The 22418-nt window shown below is 40.4% G+C and overlaps 4 protein-coding genes across 15 annotated transcripts in view; 1 reads left to right on the top strand and 3 right to left on the bottom strand.

Moving 5' to 3' along the window:
- The window catches only part of LOC108616304 (uncharacterized), a 96477-nt gene that overhangs the window by 65619 nt on the left and 8440 nt on the right, over positions 1–22418 (top strand). For 10 of the 12 annotated variants that reach the window (XM_089469593.1, XM_089469592.1, XM_089469591.1 and 7 more), the window contains exons 4-9: positions 2536–3348; positions 3502–3889; positions 3954–5014; positions 19678–19829; positions 20159–20300; positions 20435–20584. In XM_089469593.1, coding sequence (XP_089325719.1) covers positions 2536–3348; positions 3502–3889; positions 3954–5014; positions 19678–19829; positions 20159–20300; positions 20435–20584 — 2706 coding nt within the window. The remainder of the gene's footprint in view (positions 1–2535; positions 3349–3501; positions 3890–3953; positions 5015–19677; positions 19830–20158; positions 20301–20434; positions 20585–22418) is intronic. The other 2 variants (XM_089469595.1, XM_018011409.2) reach the window with 2 other exon arrangements.
- LOC108616311 (neo-calmodulin) lies at positions 6954–7637 on the bottom strand. The gene has a single exon (XM_018011418.2). The coding sequence runs from the start codon at positions 7535–7537 to the stop codon at positions 7061–7063; it is 477 nt and encodes a 158-aa protein (XP_017866907.1). The 5' UTR covers positions 7538–7637; the 3' UTR covers positions 6954–7060.
- On the bottom strand, positions 14939–15821 carry LOC108616310 (C-type lectin 37Db-like). The gene has a single exon (XM_018011417.2). The coding sequence runs from the start codon at positions 15775–15777 to the stop codon at positions 15208–15210; it is 570 nt and encodes a 189-aa protein (XP_017866906.1). The 5' UTR covers positions 15778–15821; the 3' UTR covers positions 14939–15207.
- Positions 16965–17711, bottom strand: LOC108616308 (perlucin-like protein). Its single transcript, XM_018011416.2, has one exon. It carries the CDS (start codon positions 17665–17667, stop codon positions 17098–17100), a length of 570 nt encoding a protein of 189 aa, XP_017866905.1. The 5' UTR covers positions 17668–17711; the 3' UTR covers positions 16965–17097.

The raw sequence follows: 22418 nt of genomic DNA, 5'->3' as shown, positions 1-22418 counted from the left end.
GTGAGAGGCTGATGTGTGGAGTGAACAAACTTGTGCTGGGCGTGGCAGCAACGCCCATTGTTTTTGAGGCCAGAAAGCAGCAGCAAACTGTGCGCCAATTAGCGCCGACAGCGCTTTAAGTCAAGCAACAGGCCAAGCGGAGGGAGGGCAGGCAGAGCGCAACAGTGAGTGGGAGTATGTGAGTGTGTGCAGTAAAACTTTTGTCTACATGACATGGAAATGCACTTGCACTTGGCCAAAAAAGATGGCCAAGCAAATATGATTGCAGCTGCAACTGCAACAGCTGCTGCTCTTAACTTGGTCAGCCGGCTGTGGCTTAAAGTGTCAGCAGCTCAACACATTTATAATAAATGTATGCAATTGTGTTAATAAATTAATTGGACTGATTTGTATATGAGAAATGTGAGAGTGTATATATATATATATATATATATATATATGTGTGTGTGTGTGTGTGTGTGTATTCATGGTAGCTAAATTAATTTGAATTCATTGCGCAAGTCGAGCAGCTGTAAGTGCAAATACATGTCGCTCATACGCCGCCTCTGCCGCACAAAATTAATTAAACAATTTTGCATTGTGCGCGGGGTCATTAAGGGCTTTCGGGGGCTTTGAGGGGAGCTCAAGTTACTTTGTCCTGGGGTCAACTGTAAGTTTAGCCAGTGAGCTCCCTGATGCATTGCTTTGCGCACGCTAATTGAATTAAAGACGTTCTTTCAAGGCAGCAATAATTAAAAGCGGTTGACCAATAATCAATTGGCAGCACAGCTGGAGACAGGTACAACAGCAACAGCTGACAGTTGACAAAGCAACAACAACAACAGCAATAGTAGTAAAAGGCCAGCCAGGCAGCTCAGATGTGTTGTCCGCATTCGAGTAATAGAAATAAATTGGCGCCGCATGCAGCTTTGGGTCTAGCTCTAGCTTCATGGCTATTGTCTTGCCACGGCAGTCAAGTGGCACTCGTGTTAGTGTGTGTGTGTGTATGTGTGTGTGTGTGTGTTGGCTCATGAATTGCCAAGTGCGCCCAGTTGCCAGGCAGCTGCTTAGAGCTAATGAAATGCTCGCTCGCTTGCGTGTGTGTGTGTGTGTGTGTGTGTGTGTGTGTGTTTGCTCGCATCCCTTTATGTGTTTGGGTATCTAATTTTTATTTTTGTTATTCTCTCGACTCTTCGTTTCGTTTCGTTTCGTTTCTGTTTTGTTGCATGCCCCATAAAGGCGCACGTAATTAAATCTAACTTTATTAGCACATTTGTTCAAGTGCTTGAAGGTGTTGCCTTTCCATGCATGCGGCAAAAAGGCGAAAAACTTAGCTAAATGGGACCCCAACAAATGCCTTAATACCTGTCCAGGTGTATGTGTGTGTGTGTGTGAAGTGTTTAATTAACAATATTTGAGTATGGTAATTGGGGTTGTTTTTAATATATTCCTGAAATTCCAGAAATTTTCCACAGAAATTTCGAATGAGTTTGTAAATTGTTTTTACGCAGAAGTAAATAAATTAAATGTAAATATTTTAATATATAAAGAAAAAAATTTATAAATATATTTATAGTATATATATATCTTATTTCTTACCAAACTGTTTTAATATTAAATTATATAAGAAAGCAGAGATAAATAAAAATTTCCATTTGGGAAAAATTTCTTGTTTCTTTTAAATTTGAAAATGCATAGATACAAGAAAAAAATTGAATTGTTTCTATATGAAATCAGAACCATTGTTAGATATCATATTTAGCATATACAAGTATAGAATATTTAAAACTTTTGCAATTTCAACAAATCAAGAGAATTTTAAACTTAGTTTATCATGGTCAATTATTGTTGTAATTTTGCAAAAGTTGAAATGATATCAAAATGTAGCCAGTTTTACATATTAATTACCACAAATCCACGTTGGAAAATTATATAATTATTTTACATTTGAATCCATTGAACTGTAAAACAAACCCACAGCATGTTTAATTTTACAAAAAAAAAAAAAAGAAAAAAAAAAAAGAAACAAACCAAATTCCTCCCGAAACTGAAACTGAAATACAATTAGTTTTAGCTTTATTCGAGTCATGTATTTATATATATATATATATAGAACTATAAGTTGTTCGACTCTTGTTGTTGCTGTTAATTGTTGCTGAATGTTGTTGTTAATTGCAGTTGTTGTTAAAGGCCCAACCACCTGTAGCCACCAAACCACCAACCAACCAACCAATCAACCAATCAACCAACCACTACACCACCCACTCTCTATATATCTCTGTCTGTTTCTTTGTTAATCCATATGTGTCTCTCTTTCTCTCTCTCTCTCTGTTTCTCTATAAATGTGTTTCCCTACCAAGCACACACAAATAAAAAAAAATGTTTATTATGGACAATATGCAATTAATATAACTTTCTGTACACATTTCTCTTGTTTTCCACAAAAAATTATAAAAATATAAACAAATTAAAATTCGTATATATGCAAAAAAAAAAAAAAAAAAAAAACAAACAAAAAATTAAATAAAAACACATACACACAACTTGCATATGCAGCTGAGCAGCCGAACAAGGCCACGCCCACTGGCCGCCTTTGCCGTACTGCGGCCATTGATGGCGGTGACGCAGACGCCGACACGATTGCTGGCTATGACGTCAAAGCCATTAAAGCAAATGATGCCAGAGATGACGATGATGATGATGATGATGACGATGATGCTGCAGCTGAACGATGGCGACCAACTGTGCTAAATGCAACAACTGTCGCACTGCCAGAAAGAAAACAAAACCAAACAACAACAGCAAAACATCAAAACAACATAAAATATACAACAACAACAGCAACAACAGCAACAACAACCAGAGCAACGAGTCTTGAGAAGGCGCCACGCGCTAGCCTTTTGAATATAATGCAGCCACGGCTATCATTGAACGGCATGCTCAATCCACCATATCCATCGCTGATGCCATCACCGCGTCCTCTGTACCGTGATCATAGCTCCAGGTCCATCAATCCGCTGACTGCCTACGAGCAGCAAATGGCGGAGCTCGATGGCAGTTTCTATGGCAGCAATGCGGGTTATTTGGGCGGCAGTGCCGGTGGTGGCACCACTTGCACCAATCTGACTGCGGCTGGTGCTAATACAGGCGGTGGTGGTGGTAGTGGAGGTGCTGGTGGTGGTGTTGGTATAGGTGGTGGTGCCAGTGGCACACAAAGTAGTGGTGGTGGTGTTGGTGGTGGTGGTGGTGGTAGTGGTGGTGCCTTTCATACAACTGAACTTTCAATAACACCAACAATGGCAGCCGATGAGCAGTTCATTGATTTGGGTAGCCTGCGTCGCTTCTCAATCGATCGACAGAGCTTTCTGGGTAAGGCTGAAACAGCGTCTGCATGTGTGTGTATATTCCCGCTCTGAAACCTTTAACCTTTCACTATATATCTATAATTTAAATTAAATTTCTCTCTCTCTCTCTCTCTGTCTCTCTCTCTCTTTCTCGTTCTTTCGCCCTCTCGAATTGCAGATCTAGGCCCCAAGTTTGGCATGTCCCAGCCGAAATTCGGTCAGAGCGTCTCGCAACAAGGTTTCTTTACGTCGCATGACAGCCTGGCCACACCATGTGCATCCAGAGCATCGAACTCGCATATGGCCAACGTAAGCACTGCCTCCGAAATGGATTTACTGCACAACAACAAGCAACGCCCCAACAACAACAAGTCGCGCGGACGCCTGAAAACAATTGGCGGCGATCAGCCACTGCTGGGCACCTGGAATCGATCCACAGGCCGCGGCTCGCAGGATAACACGCTAGGTGGCGGCGGTGCTGGCAGTGCTGCTGCTGGCGGTGGTGCCACCAACATGCTCATGGGCCACACACAATATGGCGGCAACTACTGCAATGGCACAGATCGGTAAGTAACGGCATCTAACTCTGCTAGAAGTCGACGTTAGTGTGTGCTTCTCTCGCATTTACAGCTACCCGCGCTCACGTTCGCAACAGCACCACAATGCCGGTCAAGCAACGCACCACCCATACCAGCTGCAGCACTCGGCCTCCACGGTATCGCACCACCCGCATGCGCATGGCCAATCCGCACAAGGCGGTCCCGGTCCACCTCACGGCGGCCATCCACACCATCAGTCACATGGTGGTATTGGTGGTGGTGGTGGTGCTGGTGGCAGCGCTGGCGGCGGCCACTCAACCCAGCCGCACCACCAGAAACCGCATCGTACTGCCTCGCAGCGCATTCGCGCCGCCACAGCTGCCCGCAAGCTGCACTTCGTGTTCGATCCGGCGGGGCGGCTCTGCTACTATTGGTCCATGGTGGTTTCCATGGCCTTTTTGTACAATTTTTGGGTGATAATTTACCGCTTCGCCTTTCAGGAGATCAATCGTCGCACCATTGCCGTTTGGTTCTGCCTGGACTATCTGTCCGATTTTCTCTATCTCATTGACATATTCTTTCACTTTCGCACCGGCTATCTGGAGGATGGGGTCCTTCAAACGGATGCACTGAAGCTGCGCACTCACTACATGAACTCGACGATCTTTTACATCGATTGCCTGTGCCTGCTGCCGTTGGACTTTTTGTATTTATCGATTGGCTTCAATTCGATACTGCGCAGCTTTCGTCTGGTGAAGATTTATCGATTTTGGGCCTTCATGGATCGCACCGAACGGCACACAAACTATCCAAATCTGTTTCGATCGACGGCCCTAATACACTATCTGCTTGTGATATTCCATTGGAACGGCTGCCTCTACCACATCATACACAAGAACAATGGCTTCGGCTCACGCAACTGGGTCTACCACGACTCCGAGTCGGCGGATGTGGTCAAACAGTATCTGCAGAGCTACTACTGGTGCACACTGGCATTGACCACCATCGGGGATCTGCCCAAGCCCCGCTCGAAGGGAGAGTACGTCTTTGTGATATTGCAATTGCTATTCGGCCTGATGCTATTCGCCACGGTTCTGGGACATGTGGCAAATATTGTGACGTCAGTGAGTGCGGCGCGCAAGGAATTTCAGGGTGAGTGTGATGCAAATTATTGAACTATAAATATAAATATATAAATATAAAAATATAAATATAAAAATATATAAATATAAATATTAAACTCTAAATGGGTTAAAAATTTGAGATATTAACAGAAAAAAGTTAACTTTTATATTAATCGATTATTATTTGCTGGAATACAAAACGATAGATAAACGATAAACGATAAGTTGAGAAAGAGAAGGGTAAAATGTATAAAAAAAATATAGAAGCTATAAAGCCTAACGTATAAACTAATCCAAAAGTTCTTAAAACTCTTAAACCAAACAAAATAACGAGAAAAAAATAAGCAAAAAAGAAAATGTTATCAATCAAAATGAGATTAAACCCTAAACTGCCGTATGTAAATATCATTATGACTATATCCAAGCGAAAATAGTGAAAACGATAAGCAAACGTGCTGAATATATTAAAAAGGAAACCAAAACAGGCTTAAACAGGCAAACCCAAGCAAAGGGGCTAACCACACACGCAGCACAACTTCCACTCCAAATGTTGCTTGAGACTAACTAAGCTTTAAATGAAAGGCAGAAAATAAAAATATAAAAAATGAGCAACATGCTTTTGGGCCCGAAACGAAAGAAAAAATAATTGTGAAACTCTGGAGAGTTGCATAAATCACAGGACAGAATGTTGAAATGTAATCATTATCCGTTGCATGTTGTTGGTTTTGCTTGGTATCCTTATCAAGACAATTTTAAGCTGGAATTTATAAATTGTTGTTGTTTCTCTTCTGTGTTGTGGCTTCAATATTTACGAGCTGTCTGATTAAACTGTTGCTCAGAGCTAGGTCTGTTACGCACACACACACACCCAGAAAGAGATACAGATATACAGAGATACAGAGATACAAATACATATACATATGGGAACAATAATCCGCAGCCAAGATGCGGACAGACATGCAAAAGGACAGACGAATAAACGAATAACGGTATGGGATAAAATCTGTGGAAGGAGGGGGGATGAGGGGAAGGCGCTTGGATACATTTGACAAAACAGAACAATGAGCCAAGCCCTCGAAAGTATGCAAAACTTTTTGGCTTTGCCATTTCAGCTGCTTAAATTGAGGAAAATTTGATGCGAATGTGTGCGTGCGACTTTATACAATATATATTATTATATATGTATATGGAAATCCTGACTGGCTTACGTTTAGATGTTTGCTCCTTTTTCTTTTGTTGTTATTGTTGTTGTTGTTTTTGTTGTTGTGGCAGACAAGACACAGTCGGTGCTCATGCAGCTTGAACAAGCTCCTTGAGCAGTAGACTCTTGTGAGCTCAGTAGGCCATGCGACCATTAGCTAAATGAACTCGTTTATTTGCTCCATAAATAACTGGGCAAAAATGCAAGTGTCGCCATTGCAACTGCGACCGACTCTACTGTCCTTCCGGCCGGCGTCCGTTCGTTTTCATTTCAAAAGAACGCCCAAGTCAAATGGTTGGCAAGCAATTCAAGAAAATGAACAAAACTGCCTGGGACGGGGAGACAGCGGCATGGACTTTCATTAGGCGAACGTCAGCTGAAAATATTAAGGCCACTCAACGAACCAAACGAACCGGAGAGGGACGGAGAGAGAGAGAGAGGAAGAGAGAGGGTGAGACAGACAGAGTCCTTTTCAGCAGTGGACATTGGCCGGCTGGGAAGTAAAAGCTGTAGCCGTTGCTTAGGGCAAACAAAGCAATTCCTCTAGCTTCATTGATGGGCGTGGCCAGAGTGTTGTCACCTCCACACACATACACATGCAGCCACATGCAGCTTTAACATGTTTACACAACACTTTTTCATATGTGCGACTGGGCAGGACGTGGCGAGGCAGGGCAAGGCAAAAGTCAGCAAGCGAAGCTCAGCGGCTTAATGGACGAAACGTGCTGCTGCATTAATTTCTGGTTTTATGCACTCAAAATAACAATTTTTTTTTTTTTTTTTTTTTTTTCATTCTCATATTTGCATGCAGCAAATCTCAATTTTTATTGCCACACAGAAAATTTGTAAATATATGTATATATGTATGGGCCGCTATAAACGATGCATGCTATCAGCTGTATCTGAGAGCAGGTAATCAAGAAATGCTTGCAAATACACGCGATTTTCATAGTCGCCAGAGATATCGGCCATTAGCATCATGCTGTCCGCTTCGCTAATCGCTTGACCCATGCTGGTCATAACGAGCACCAGATCGTGTGCATTGAAATAGCCCTCCTTGCGGCGATCGAACACTGCGAAGGCTTTGCCTAAATTCTCCTCGCTAAACATTTCGTTTAGCTTAGGCGCCAGCATTTTTATGAACGCATCAAATCCAATATACGAATTATCATCCTCATCTGCCTCGGCCATGAACTCGTGGACCTCGCCTTCGGTGGGCGCATAACCTACGTCAAACATGATCTGATACAGCTGACGAATATCTATTTTGCCAGTCCGGTTCACATCATGTTTGTCGTAGATCAGGCGCAACTCATTGATGAGCTCCTTGGATGCAGGCGACCGAGACATTCAACTGACACACACAAAAAAAAAAAAAAAAGCAATAATAATAATAAGAAAGTATATAACAATTTCTCAACGATGAAAAACCAACTGACAATCAACTCAGAGTCGCAACTTGAACTCGAGGGCTAATAAAACACTTAGGTGACCGTTGCGCTTCGCTGAGTTGGCAACTTTTCACGTAGTTTTTGCTTCCTGGTTGTTTTTTTTTTTTTTTTTTTGTGGTGTATGCCAAAGGCAGGAGTTTGTGCCCCACTCCTTGCCCCTTGCCACAATAATAATACATCATATAACCATGAACATGCAACGAGAATCATCCATCAATTTGTCAATTCAGCAGCGCTTGCCGCTTCGAGTGCCGCCCGACCACAAGGAGCAAACAACGATGCTCAATGCCTCATGCCTAATGCCAGCTGCCCACAGCCTGATGCCCGCTGATGCGAATCGCTGAGCTGTGCGGCAAACACAAAAAAAAAAAAAAAAAAAAAAAAAAAAAAAAAATTATCAAAAAGAAGCAAAAACATGACCAAAATCAAATGCAGCGATATTTTTTTTGGTGACGTTCAAATGCTCTTCAAGTGCGGCCACGCTGCGTATGTGTAATGTATTTGTTGAATATAACTCATGCGCAGCGTGAACCGCAACGCAACGAATTGTGTCAACAGCAAAGAGTTTAAAGAGAAAAAAAAAAAAAAAAAAAAAAAAACGATATGCCGAGAGCAATTGACATATTGCTGCAAGTGCATTGTAATTTGAATACTCAGCGCAGTTGGAAAAAAAAATCCCTAAACGTTGTGAAACAGTCGAAGTTTTTATTGACTTTAACAAAATAACTGGCCTTTAAATCTATGACACTTTTTTTCTACCATTAAATGAATTTTTTCTCTGGCAATATCTTTAAGGAACAAAGACTAAATGGAATAAATAAATTCGATGTTCCAGCTTACATTTTCAAATTATATTCAATACTAAAAATGCTTAAAAATGTAAAAAAAAAAAAAAGAAAATGTTCGATTAGCTCTTTGTAAGTTGGCTCATTCTGAATTCCTTTTAGGGAATAATAATACTAAATCAAAGTATACAGTGTAAACATTTAATTACGATTGACAACACTAAAAGACACTTTAAATAAATTTTCCCAACTTCTAACCATCGTCATTCATTATGAAGATCTCTCTCTCTCTCTCTTTCTCTCTTTCCCTTCCGGCATACGTTTCTCAACACTAAACTATTAAACTCAACACATAAATCTGTTACCAAAGACCTTTACGCACAGTTTAAAGTTGTTTTCACTTCCAGTAACTTTTCACTTTCTTCAATAAAACTTGAAATCCAGCTTTACATAATTCCTTAAGGGTGTCGCCGCCTTAAAAATAGTACAACAAAAACAACAACAACAACAAAAGCTGTCTAACTAGGCTGTCATTAATCTTGAAGTTTGCTCAAGTGCTTACAATTCCTAAGATAATTTATATTCATTAAACTTTTACGCTCACTTTTCTGATTCAACTACACCTAATCCTTTTTTATAATGAGAATTTGCTGCATTTTCTTCTCCAACGTCTGCTACGGCTTCTCTGTTTGCTATAATTACGAACCCTGGAGCGTGACATTTTTGCGCTGATCTCTGATATCTCAACCTTTCGCTTGGCATTTAGAAACTACTTTAGCTCCCTCCTCACTTCACCTCTTTTTATTCTATTTTTTTGTTTTTTTTTTTTTGTTTTTTTTTTTTTTTATCTTTCTTATGAGCTTCTCCCCCTTTTTTGCATTTCATCTTTCTCCTTTGGAGGCAAATATCGCAAATACCTCTAGTCATGGCTTAGGGCGCAACACTTTAGTGATGGCCTTCTGCTACATTAAGCAAACTCCCTCTGGCCAACAACTTAAAAACTTATATATTTACTTAGTAACACGCAGGCAGGCAGAGCGGGCTCCCAGCCAGCCAACCAGCCAGCCAGCCGGCTCCTGCTTCTCATCTTAACTCAGTTGCGTTCTCATCTTGGTTTCATCAGGGCTTCTGCTTGTGCTCTTCTTGTGTTGCGCATGAAAATTGATTTTCAAATAGTTGGCCTGCCTTTTTTCAAATTTGATTGACGTTATTACATTACATAACATCACATCAACCATACACACACACACACCCACACACACACGCGCAGGGGACTTATACAAGCAGCTGGTTTAAGTTATTCATCCATTTAGCCCCACTTATAGAACGGCTGGCTGCCTGCCCCATTGCCACACAGCCCTCTTCCCTGACTGCCTGGCTGACTGGCTTGCAACAACAAGTGGAAAACTGTCATTATATTTGAGTTATTGATGGTTTTTCAAAATCATTTTAGCAACAATGTTGTTTGCCTCACACACACACACACACACGCACGCACGCCTGCACACCCGCACGCCTGCACACCCGCACACACCCTCACACCTACACAAGTTACATTCACGCTTAGTTAAACGCCATGGCTGCGGCTTGTTAACGCTAAACAGGCGCAAACTTTAAATGCTCTGCGAGTGCTGCTGCTGCCGTTGCTGCCGCTGCTGCTGTCATTGCTTTTGGCGCTTGTGGCACAAATCCAGAAAATGCTTTTCGAATATGCCATTCAAAATTATGTTAATTTGTTGCTAGCGCCCGGCCTGCCAGCTCCTATGTAATTATTATTGTAAATAGTTTTTTATGCAAATTATGCGTCAGCAGCGCTGTCAACGCTTGTGATTGATGTTCTGCATACAACACGACAATGTAGTATACTGTGAGTGTGTGGGTGAGTGTGTGTCTAGTTATTCGCTCTGTTGCTGCTGCTGCTGTGACTGTGGCTGCGGTTACGGAAGCTTCAGCTGGTCACTTGCTTGCTATGCCTTTAGCTGACGTTGTTTACTGCAATTAAAACAATTTATGCGCTCAATTTACTCATACAAACACACACACATACACACACAAACTCTCTCTCAAACGCACACACACATTCATATATATGCTCCTGTTGGGCACTGACTCTTTACTTTGAGATTTGTAGTGCTCTACGTGCAGCCATTTTGAGTTGAACCCGTTTCACCGCTCGCCATCTCACTCTTGCGCTCTTCATTTTTATTAGTTTTTTTTACGTTTCACTTGCAGCAATTGTTGTTGCTGTTGCCTTTGCTCTCGCACAATGAGCGCGTGTCTAAAAATAGAAATGAGCGACGTACGCACGAGTTAAAGAGAGGGACGCACAAGCTCGCATTCGAATTTCGCTCTTTCGCCTTTTGCCTTTGCCTTTGCCTTTTGGCTTTGCCTTTGCTATTTCCTTTGCCTTGCCTTTGCTTTGCCTTTTCCTCAGTCTTCAGTCAAGCCAGCGTCCATTATCCACTTTAACTTGGCCGCTTTGCCTGTATTGGTGAGCGTGTGTTTGTGTGTGTGTGTGTGAATTTCGTTGGTTTCAACTGCTAGTTGTTGTTGTTGTTCGTTTCGCTGTTTGGTCTCGCTTGCCACAGCGAAACAACAACAACAAAAACAACAGCAATGCTTCGTCGCCCGTCTGGCATGGTTCTGTATGCGTGCATGTGTGTGTGATTTTGTGTGAGTCTTTCTAGCTGTGTATTACTGTGTGTGTTTATGTTTGCTGCTGCTGCTGCTGCTTATGCCCTACAGCCGTAACCGTGAGTGCGCTTCTATGTGTAACTATGTGTGTGTATAATTTGTGTGTGTGCGCGTATGTATGTGTGTGTGTATATTCCAATCAATATTGTAGACGCAGTCGCCGCTGTTGGCCGCTTTTGCCCATTAAGCTGCATGTACGCCAACTTACCGTCGTATTTTTAGAACATGGCTGTTTTCTTGTTGCTGCCGCAGTTGTTGTTGTTGTAGTTGCTGATGCTGCTACTGCTGGCATTGTGTGGCATGCATGTAGCTGCTCTTTAAGGGCAAAATATTCCATTATCCTTGAAAAGCGAATTTACCAAGGATGTGGCGAGTGTTCTGACTGCAGCTGAAGCTGGCATGCGCATTGTTATTGTTATTGTTATTGCATCGCTGGCTAACGGAGCGCATTTATATTTGTTTGCCGCCCGAACAAATCTACGAGAGCATCAAGCATTACACATACTTACACACATAACATACAGCGTTCAGCATTCAGCCAACAGCGTACAACAACATTTAGCATTCAGCATTCAACATTCAACATCATCAGGCACTTCATCAAGTTCGCGTGCTCCAGCGGCAACCGCATATGCATAATTAATGATACAAATTGGGTTTTCTGGAAAACTTCAGGCGAGTGCACATAAGAAAATCCAACCAACCGTGGTTTTTACAACGGATGCTATAAGTGCTTAAGCAAGCTTTTTCAACTATATTCAATTATATCAGCTTTTAAGACATTCCTCTTCGTCTCACTCACCCCTTCTCTCGCTCTCTCTCCCTCTCTCTCCCACTCTCTCTACGTTAAACCTTTAATATTTAATGCATTTGCAAATAGCTTTGAGGTGAAAAACATATTTGAAATTTAAATGAATGTATATATGAATATCGATTTTTTCTAAATTTATAGCTAGAAAGAGTTTAAAATTTTGGACTCAAAAAAATATTTATTATTATTTCTGACTGAAAATCGGATTTAATGTTAATTATTTTAGGCTGTGTGAGTTCAGGGTGGAAAAAATAAATATAATTAAATGAAGGATACAAAAATAGTGTTTATAAATTAAATCTAATATTAATACACTATTTATATAAAAATAATGAAAAACATCCCAAACTATTTAAATATTCTTCAGTACCTCTCCAATATAAACTTTCCCACTATCAATGCTCTTCACTTATTCAAATTGCTTACCTTACTCGTAAATATTTAATATAAACATATTACTCGCCCATAAATCAAATTCAAGCCTGCGAACTTACAAACTCCTCCAGCTGTGAGAGGATAATTTCTTTGCGCTCAGTTTTAAGCTCATGAAATTGATGCATTATTCGGCTGAAACTACTTCTGAATCATTTCCCATAACATATCAGCTCCATATTAAACCATTTTTTTTTGCCGACATCAACTTCCACTTATTTTTGAATGCAGTTCCGCCAAGAACTTTTATTTATTTATTTTTTTCATAGTCAGGGCTCGAAGAGCTCTTTGTTTTGAGCTCAGCGTGCAGGCGCTTGCACATCAGCGTCGCTCTTAAGTGGTTTCTAGTTAGTTTGCAATTTTCACTTGGCCAGTTACCCACAAGTTCACACACACCCACGCCCACACTCGCATTTATATATATGTATATGATATATATATGTATGTATTCAGAGACCAAACACCATATAACCCTGGCTATCAGCATGGTTCATGTGCTTTTTTGTCTTGGGCTTATGAAAAGGCAGGAAGAGCAAGTTTTTGTCACGCATATTTACTGTTTGTATAAACTCATGGCACGCCCACACGCCTCCCCCAGCTGCTGCTGCTGCATCCTGCAGCAGAAACTTGACTGCAGTTTGTTTGCCACAGACAATGGCTTGAACTTTTGCACCCCAGATTTTTATATTGTTGCGCCACAAAAGGCAAAAACTCACACATGCCAAGTTTTATTTTTTTTTTTCATTTCTTTTTCATATATCTTCTTCTGCTTTTTCTGTGTTTTTGCACTTTCTTTGTTTTTTTTGACAACACGCACTTAATCCCAAGCCCAGCGACAATTGTCTTGATTGCCAGACTGTCGGACGACTTGTAGCTCAGTGGTCACAATTTTTGCTGGCCATTGAGCTCTTAAAACTCTAAATGCAATTATGGTTGTAGATTAGTGCTAAAGGTGGTCAGGCGACACAAAAATGTGTGTATGCTACACGTTGATGCAACAAGAACAGGAGCAGCAGCAGCAGCAGCAACTGCAGCCGCAATGGCAGCAGCATATCAAAATGCGCCTGTGGCAACTGTGGCCAAGCAGAGCATAAAATGAAAAATAAATATGAGAAGAAAAAAAAAAAAATAATAAGAACGACAACGGCAAATCTGAAGAAAAATGTGTGCGGCCAAGATGTGAAGCCAAATGCAGTTTACAAAAACCCCAACAACCCCCCTATGGCTCGTGCTGCCACCGAAGCCCCACCGAACCGCAAAGCCCCTTGGCTAGCCACGCCCCAGCGCTGTGGCTTACTTCGGGGCAAAATGGCAAATTAAATTTTGTGTCGGCAAAATGCAACGGAATGGAAAAATGCGTTGAAAGCGGAATGAAATGCAGCTAAGGATAAAACTGGGCAGCAACAGCAACAGCAACAGCAGCAGCAGCAGCCACCGAGAGCAGAAATTAAATCTCAAATAATTGCTACATAAACAACCGAACCACAGTTATTGAGCCGAGAACAAGCCAGACAATGGATATACTTGTATATAGTATATATGTATGTATATGCATCTATAGAAGGTCTTTATTACTTTTTTTTTGGGAATTTCGATTCGAATAAAATGCTCTGCCTGGACTATGCAATTAATATTTAGATTGATTTTCAATTGTTAAAAAAGAATTCACAAAGCGTAACGTGACATGCACAAACAAAGCTAACACACACACACGCACACACACATAAATCCACGCCCTATTCAAAGACCCTCACGTCGCTGGTTTCATTGCCGGAATGTTAGCGGTGTCATGCAGTCAAGCAGAACCGCAATAAAAATCGCTGTAATTTTGCATACTGTCGCCCTGCTGCTTCTACACAGTTGTGTATATATATATATATATATATATATATATATATATATATATATATATATATATATATATATATATATATATATATATATATATATATATATATATATATGTATGTGTGAGTTTGTTGAGTGTGTGTGTTTTTGCTATCGGCAAGAGCAAGGGTATATATCCGTTGTATGTAATGGTTATGTGTGCGTGTGTTTCTGCCAAGACGCTGTCGCGTTGCCATGCAATAATCCTTGCTTGCATTTCGTTGCCAATGAGTAAAGTTTTTTATGTTTTCCGAAGGGGGAAGCGGGTGGAGGGAAGAGGAAATAGGGAAGTATGATAATCGATACCTCGATATCCGATACAGCTGAGAGCATCCCTTACGCAATATTTCTCACACAGCAGCAGCAGCAACAACAACGACAACAACAACAACAACAACAACACAAATGGAGAACCCACAAAGTAACACGCTTCATGGCGAAGCATGCAAAGTATTTCAAACAGCAAACGGATAAGCCCAACAGTATGCAATGTCGTCAATGCGAGCAATGTGAGCTATAAAGCATTGAGAAAGCTGTAAATAAAGACTGAGCATAAAGATAGAGTAATTGGGGAGAGAGCAAGGGAGAAACTGAGCAAGAGAGATAAATTATAAGATTGAACTAAGACTTAAAGAGACCAAGCTTAAACAGTGTCGATGGCATAGGCCCAAATGCAATTCCTACATACATGTTCTCTTGGAATACTTTTATTGAGAATCTAATGAGATGTATTGCAAAATTATTATATTGGAATCTAAATCTTATCATTGTGTCTACCATTTTACAGTTTATACGATTCAGCTTAGCATAGATCGTGGCATTAGTTAACAACGAGTTTTTAATTAAAGCCTCTTTATTTCTGTTCAACAATATTTCGAAATCTATATCTTTATAACAATTTCAAGATCCATATATGAGACTTCCTTCACCTCAATTTGTTATAGTCCTATATTTCTATATTTAATTTCCAATCACTTGCACCGTTTCGTAGGCATTCGGCTTGAGGCAGATGCGTGTAGTCGTATTTTTGGCTGGAGCCACTTCGCATACCGAAACAGCCCATTCGGCGCAACTGCGAACCACCAGGCGATAGTTGCTAACAGATGTGGTGGAATAGGTGCCACTGAGCATCAGGCAGTCGCCGCTAGTTGGCTTGGGCTGGCCTGTGGCCCAGGGTAGATAGCGCGCCGGCTCACCCGTGCTCTGCCAGTAGTAGACGCCCGAGCTGCCCAGCTTGGAGCCCGAAGTCCACAGCTCTAAGGTGAACTGCATGGTTTTATTTAGCCAATCAGTGACCAACTGCAATTCCTTATCACTGCTCAGGCTAAGCACTCCGGCGCCTTTGGTGCGGCAATTGCGATCGGCCTCGTACCAGTTATTCCACCCACTCACATTTAGTAAGCACTTCTCGCCCACCAGGGTGAAATTCATTGGACAGGTGTTGACGCCAGCTGTTTGGCTGTTAGCCACGTGCAGCTGGGTGCACGCAAGAGCCACAATGGCGAAAATAATTAGTTGATGCCACAACATATTGCAAAGACTTTAGAATTCGTTACTAACTAACCGGTTGATGGATTTGCTGCTTATATACTGCTTGCGGTTCTGCTTATCATTTGCTTTTGGCGATATGATAAGCGGGTTTCACTTTTGATTGACCCGTGTCTCATTCATAAAACTTCGTTACAAATAATTGGTTATCTATTGGCGATTGGAATCCCAGAAGACTTAGCAGGAATCAGCTGATAACACAAATTGAAGAGTTGGTGATAGGAGGAAGTTTAATAATTACAATGGGCAGCTTTTTGTTTTGAGGGTTTCCTATCAGACTTGACTTGGGCTAATAGTTTTCTGGCATGACTCATAGCTGACAGCATTCGAATGATACCCTGCACATACCCTAGACCAACTTCAGAGCTGATGAAATTGTTCTCTATAGCTTGCTGACTATATATTGATATACATATAACAGATGATAAGCCATCTTTAAAGAGAGCTTTAATCTAAAATTTCTTTAGCCATCTAACCTAGTTGACAGTCATAGTAGACTTTGGTTGTTAATGTTCGAGGTCCAAAATTCCAAATGCGTCTCGTGTCGAAGACTTATCACGCCAGCTACCCTGGAGCGACAGTAGCGATCCGCTTGAAAGTAATGGCTCCACTTGTCTCCAGGTCGAGTAAAGTTCTCGCTGCACTCACCAGCAGCAGCATCATCGAGCCTGGCCGAGTGCAGCTGAGCCAGCGACAGGCTGACTAAAGCAAAGGCCAACAGCTTCGGCCACAACATGTTTTCCATTACTCAATAAACAGACGACGGGATAGACCTTTTATAGCATGCAGAGGGGTCTGATAAAGATGACAATAGCGATAAGAATACGAATAGAATTGATAACGCATACCAATTAAGAATTGCCGGCTTAGAAGTATTTATTCCAATGATAACAATAAGTAAACAAAATAAAATTTATAGACATTTCATATTTCATAGTGTCGTAAAAATATGAAATACATTCGACTGGGAACTTAGGGAATAGACGATAGATTCTCCCTCTCTCTCTCCCTCTATATTTCTCTGTCTCTCTTTCTTTAAAAATATATATTGTCATTTGGGCAAAGGTCATGTATTCTAAAAGATAAATGTTTATTTAAGTCGAGCATTCCAGCTACGTATATGAATATACGATTCAATGTAGTATAGATCATGAATAGAAAACAAAAAATTGTTGTTTTTTTTATGCAATTTTATTTCTGTTCCTTCATTTCCTAACAATTTCGAGTTCTCTTTTCAACCATATATATGAGACTTCCTTCACCACAAATTTTTATAGTCTTCTATTTATATATAAAATATATTTAATTTCCAATCACTTGCACCGTTTCGTAGGCATTCGGCTTGAGGCAGATGCGTGTAGTCGTATTTTTGGCTGGCACCACTTCGCACACCGAAACAGCCCACTCGGCGCAATTGCGAACCACCAGGCGATAGTTGCTAACAGACGTGGGATTTCTAGTGCCACTGAGCATCAGGCAGTCGCCGCTAGTTGGCTTGGGCTGGCCTGTGGCCCAGGGTAGATAACGCGCCGGCTCACCCGTGCTCTGCCAGTAGTAGACGCTCGAGCTGCCCAGCTTGGAGCCCGAGGTCCACAGCTCCAGGGTGAACTGCATGGTTTTATTTAGCCAATCAGTGACCAACTGCAATTCCTTATCACTGATCAGGCTAAGCACTCCGGCGCTCTTGGTGCGGCAATTACGATCGGCCTCGTACCAGTTGAACACGTTGCCCACGGCAAGCAGACACCTCTCGCCCACCAGGGTGAAATTCTTTGGACAGGTGTTGACGCCAGTTGTTTGGCTGTTAGCCACGTGCAGCTGGGTGAACGCAAGAGCCACAATGGCGAAAATAATTAGTTGATGCCACAACATATTGCAAAGACTTTAGAATTCGTTACTAACTAACCGGTTGATGGATTTGCTGCTTATATACTGCTTGCGGTTCTGCTTATCAGTTTGAAATAATGCTTATCTATTGGCTATTGGAATCCCAGAAGACTTAGCTGGAATCGGCTGATAAAACAAATTGAATAGCGATAGGAGAAATTTTAATAATTTTAATGGGCAGCTATTTGCTTGCGAGTTGCCTATCAGATATAACTGTTTATATTTAGCTAATGGTCTTCTTGACTGACTCATAGCTGATAGAATGTCTTTGATTTCTATGCTGTGAAGTTATTCAAGCAATTTTCGAATTGAATGTAATTTTCCGATTGCAATAATATTGCTAACGAAAGTTTCAGACACACACACACACACACAGAATTGTTTGTTGTTGCTGGAATGAAAGTTTCAAGCTGTTCACACGGACGGACTCCGGCTGACTGATTGGGCGACAAGGTATTGAGCTGGACAAATGATGCTATGATAAATGAATGTGGGCCAAGTGGCCTTCACTTGCATTATAGATGAGCTGCAAAATTAGTTGAAGTTGGGCTGGGAGTTGGGTCTCGCTTGGCATTTGTGCCTGCTGGGCCGACAAGCAATTTTATTTATTTGTTTTCAATCTGTTTGCTTGTTTGCCAGTTGGTTTGCTAATGTTTACACGAGCAAACAAAACTCGGTACTGCTCCCAGCCACCCATGACGAAAGCTCTCAGTCGTTGTCTGTCAATGTGCCACCAACAACAGCTGCAACAACAACAACAACAACACCACCAATATCTACAGCCAACCGCAGTTGTCAATCGACAAATTGTGTCAATATTTGTTGCCTGTGACGTTGAGCCAAGTAGAGATTTAATTTCCTCTCATCGAGCACCGCTTGGTTATCCACTCAAATATATATACATACACACACACACACACACACGCATATCCATTCACACAGCGCCTGAGAGCAAAACAAAGAAGTCCGGAACTGCACTTAGCTGTCGCAAACGTACGTAAGTTTCGATAATTCACTCTGTAAACGTTGCTCCGACTGTGCATTTAGCACAATTTTTGTGGTGAACAACTGTTATCGAATCTTCTCTTTTGTTTTCTGTTTCTTTTTTGTTTTCGCTAATATTCACTAGCATTTACAAATTCCCAAGAGCAGAAAACATTTCCTAATAGCCATAACTAATTACAGACTAATATTACGCATACGCCAGGTGGTGCCAATTGAATTTCTTTTCATGTTGAAACTTTTGGCTAATCAGCTAAAGCACAATAGGGCACTTACACTGAGAGAAAATGTGATCACAAAGGCTGCATAAAATGTTTAAAAAATATAGACTATAATAAATATTATGATACAGATTTTAGGCAGCATTTTCTCTCAGTGTAGGCGCCTTTTTATACAGAAAATTCTTGAAAATGTTTATTTATGAATATATTAAAATTTATGCTAAAAGTGTGAGTATTAAATGAAAATAAATATTTTTTAGCTTATTAAAAAATGTGCGAAAAAGAAAATTCTGTTAAATATGTATGTAAATTTATAAAAAAAATATAATTTTAAATGATAAAAATTATATTTTAGGCTAACTCTAATTCAAAGAAATATCACATTCAAATTTCCTATATTAAGAACAAATTGAAGCTCACTTTTTCACTCAGTGTGGGCGCATAATGAAATTTATGCAGAACAAAACGCTGATTTGGTCGGAAGCCATAGCGATTAGTGGTGGATGAGGTGGCTGTTCGTTGGCTTTGGTGGTGCGATTGGGCGTAGCCGTTGCCCAGCATCCGCACCCAAAATGCCGCTGGTCATTCGACATTCGTATGCGGCAACCGTTTCGATTTGCGTGTAATCCAAAGCACAAACAAGCGTGCATATATTATAAGCTACTTTGTATGAGATACATACATACATACGTATGTATGTATATGTAACGAGATATAGATAGCTATGGAGAAAGTAGGTGCTAAATGTATCGAGTACTTTTGCTATTTGCAGCCAAGCTGGACGGAGTTAAGACGTACATGCGCATGCGGCGTGTTCCGAATCATCTGCAGGTGAAGGTCATCAAATGGTTCGATTACCTGTGGCTCACGCAAAAGTGCTCAGACGAGGAGCGCGCCGTATCCTGTCTTCCTGATAAATTAAAGGTAAATAATCTGCCGCAGTTACAGTTTTTCCTCCCCTCTCCTGCCCCTGCCCCTGCTGAGCAGCTCCTGCTCCAGCAGGAGGCTGCTGCTAGTTCGCTTTCACAGCAGCTGCTGTGGCAACACGAATTGTCCATTTGGTGTGGCATGTTGCCGGGCTTTTCTTTTACTTTCATTCTTATTTTCTTGCCTTTCCTTTTGTTGCTTCTGTTGTCCTTTAATGCTCTGTGTAACAGAGCCGAACCTCTCCTTCCCTCTGCCTCCCTCTCGCTCTTAATACTGTTTCTGTTACTGTTGCTATATCTGTTTCTGTTTCTGTTTCTGTTTTGCAGGCTGAAATAGCAATTAACGTCCATTTAGATACACTTAAGCGGGTTGAGATTTTTCAAAATACCGAAGCGGGTTTCCTTTGCGAATTGGTGCTGCGACTGCGACCCGTACTCTTCTCTCCGGGCGATTACATTTGCCGCAAAGGTAACTGACCAGCTTATATACACACACATATATATAATTATATACATGTATTTATATTTACAACTGAATAACTCCTTCATTCTCTCTTTCTCTCTCTGTCTCTGTCTGTGTCTTTGTTTCTCTGTGCTTTGCAGGCGAGGTGGGCAAGGAGATGTACATTGTGAATCGTGGACGATTACAGGTCGTCGCTGACAATGGCAAGACGGTGATGGCCTCGTTAAAGGCAGGTTCCTATTTCGGCGAAATTAGTATACTGAATATGGGCACCGCAGGTAAAGAACTTGGTAAATATCCCGTTTTAGTGCGACAGGCGGAACAATAGCAACAAATCAAATCAAACAAACAAAAAAATGAATTAACGTAACTACAACAACTACAGAAACAACAAAAAATACAATGAACATCTACAGCAATTAACCATAAAACACACACAACAAGTTTTTAATCAATAATTTCTTAGCTAAGTGTTTTTGCTCGTCTATATATATTCTATATATATATATATATATATATAACTCTATGTGTATACTTACTGATATACAAAACAAAGTCCCGTTAATTATATATTCCTTTGCACAATTCACTTTAAAGTGAGCCAACGCTCTTCAAGCGTTTCATTTAGTCGCACAACTAACTTATCTTGTATTAACGCTCACACTCACACCCATACTCATTCACACTCACACTCTCATCACATCCACTTTATCACTGTCTTCATTATTTCGCACATTAATTAATTAGTTTTACCCTCTTTGGCATAAAATTCAATGGATCCCAACATCCGAAAAAAAAGTAAAACAAATTGCAGTAAATATTTCGAAATTATTTTTAATTTATTATATATATATTTATTTTCAATTGCTTTTGCATACACTAACAGCGGGGGTCTTTAGCATTTGCTATTGGGTCTGTTATGCTATATCATATGATAGCATATATAAAACCCTATTGCTTTACAATCTTCTAAGATAATCTACCATCTACTAATTTGTATACCAACAATCTACTACTAAATATACTACGATTCACTACAGCATACTAATAAATTTAATGCGGTCTACTATTATTTTCTACTATATACTACTAAATACTACCAAATTTACCACGATCTAATACTATATTGTACTATATATGCTACTATATATTACTATATACTACTATATATTACTATATATGCTACTATATACTACTATATATTACTATATACTACTATATATTACTATATACTACTATATACTACTATTTCTAATACTACTCATATATTACTATTCCATTGATTGACATAATCAGCTGTCCAAAGCGTTTTTCAATCAAATCTTGACCCTACTCAAGAATATTTCACTTCAAATATGTAACACAAATGTCAAAAAAATCTTATCAAGCTAACATGTGCGCCAGGTGTGCTAAATTAGGTATTTGTATGGAGTTTCGTGTTGCCCAGAGCAGCTACAAAGTCAAGGCTCGAAGCACGCACAGCTTAGCCTTTGAACTCTATGAGGCATAGACAAGGCTTATTCAACGGCCATCGTGTATATAATAGACTTGCCTTACAACTACATACAGCTAAGTTACCTCTGACCTCTTTCCCACTCAGCTCCGTTAGTTTATTTAAACATCGTCTAGCTGTAGTCATAGTTAAATTACATTTTAACATTGTTTTATTTAACTTTTTTATGCTCTGTTTTCATGCACTGTTTGCAGTAATGCAAAACAATTTTTGTTTCTCCTTCACATATTTTTACAGTTTTGTGCCGAAAAATTGTTTTCACAGGCCGCTCCTAAAAGTATGCAATGCGTTTTTGTAGCACACACAGACACACGCTCACACGCATACATGAATAAACAACAAGTTATTGTTGTCTCTTTTAAATGCCCTGCTGGCCGCACACAAAATTAATGAATGGCAAATGCAATTATTACACCTGCATGCACCACGTTTTATTGAGCTGCAAACACAATATATATTGCATATACTATAAATATATATTGAAAAATTAAACAATTGCCATAGACTGCAATAAAATCGGCTTAAATCAGCAATAATAATGCGCAATTTATTGTCGATGTCAAAGTAAATTTTGATTTCATTTGCAACCAAAACCAAAATTCAAGTGGGCG

This window comes from Drosophila arizonae, chromosome 5 (genome assembly GCF_054131065.1).
Source record: "Drosophila arizonae isolate 15081-1271.41 chromosome 5, UAZ_ARI_1.0, whole genome shotgun sequence".
Taxonomy (NCBI): Eukaryota; Metazoa; Arthropoda; class Insecta; order Diptera; family Drosophilidae; genus Drosophila; species Drosophila arizonae.
The sequence above is the reverse complement of the archived record's forward strand: the minus strand, read 5'-3'. Positions and strand labels throughout refer to the sequence as shown.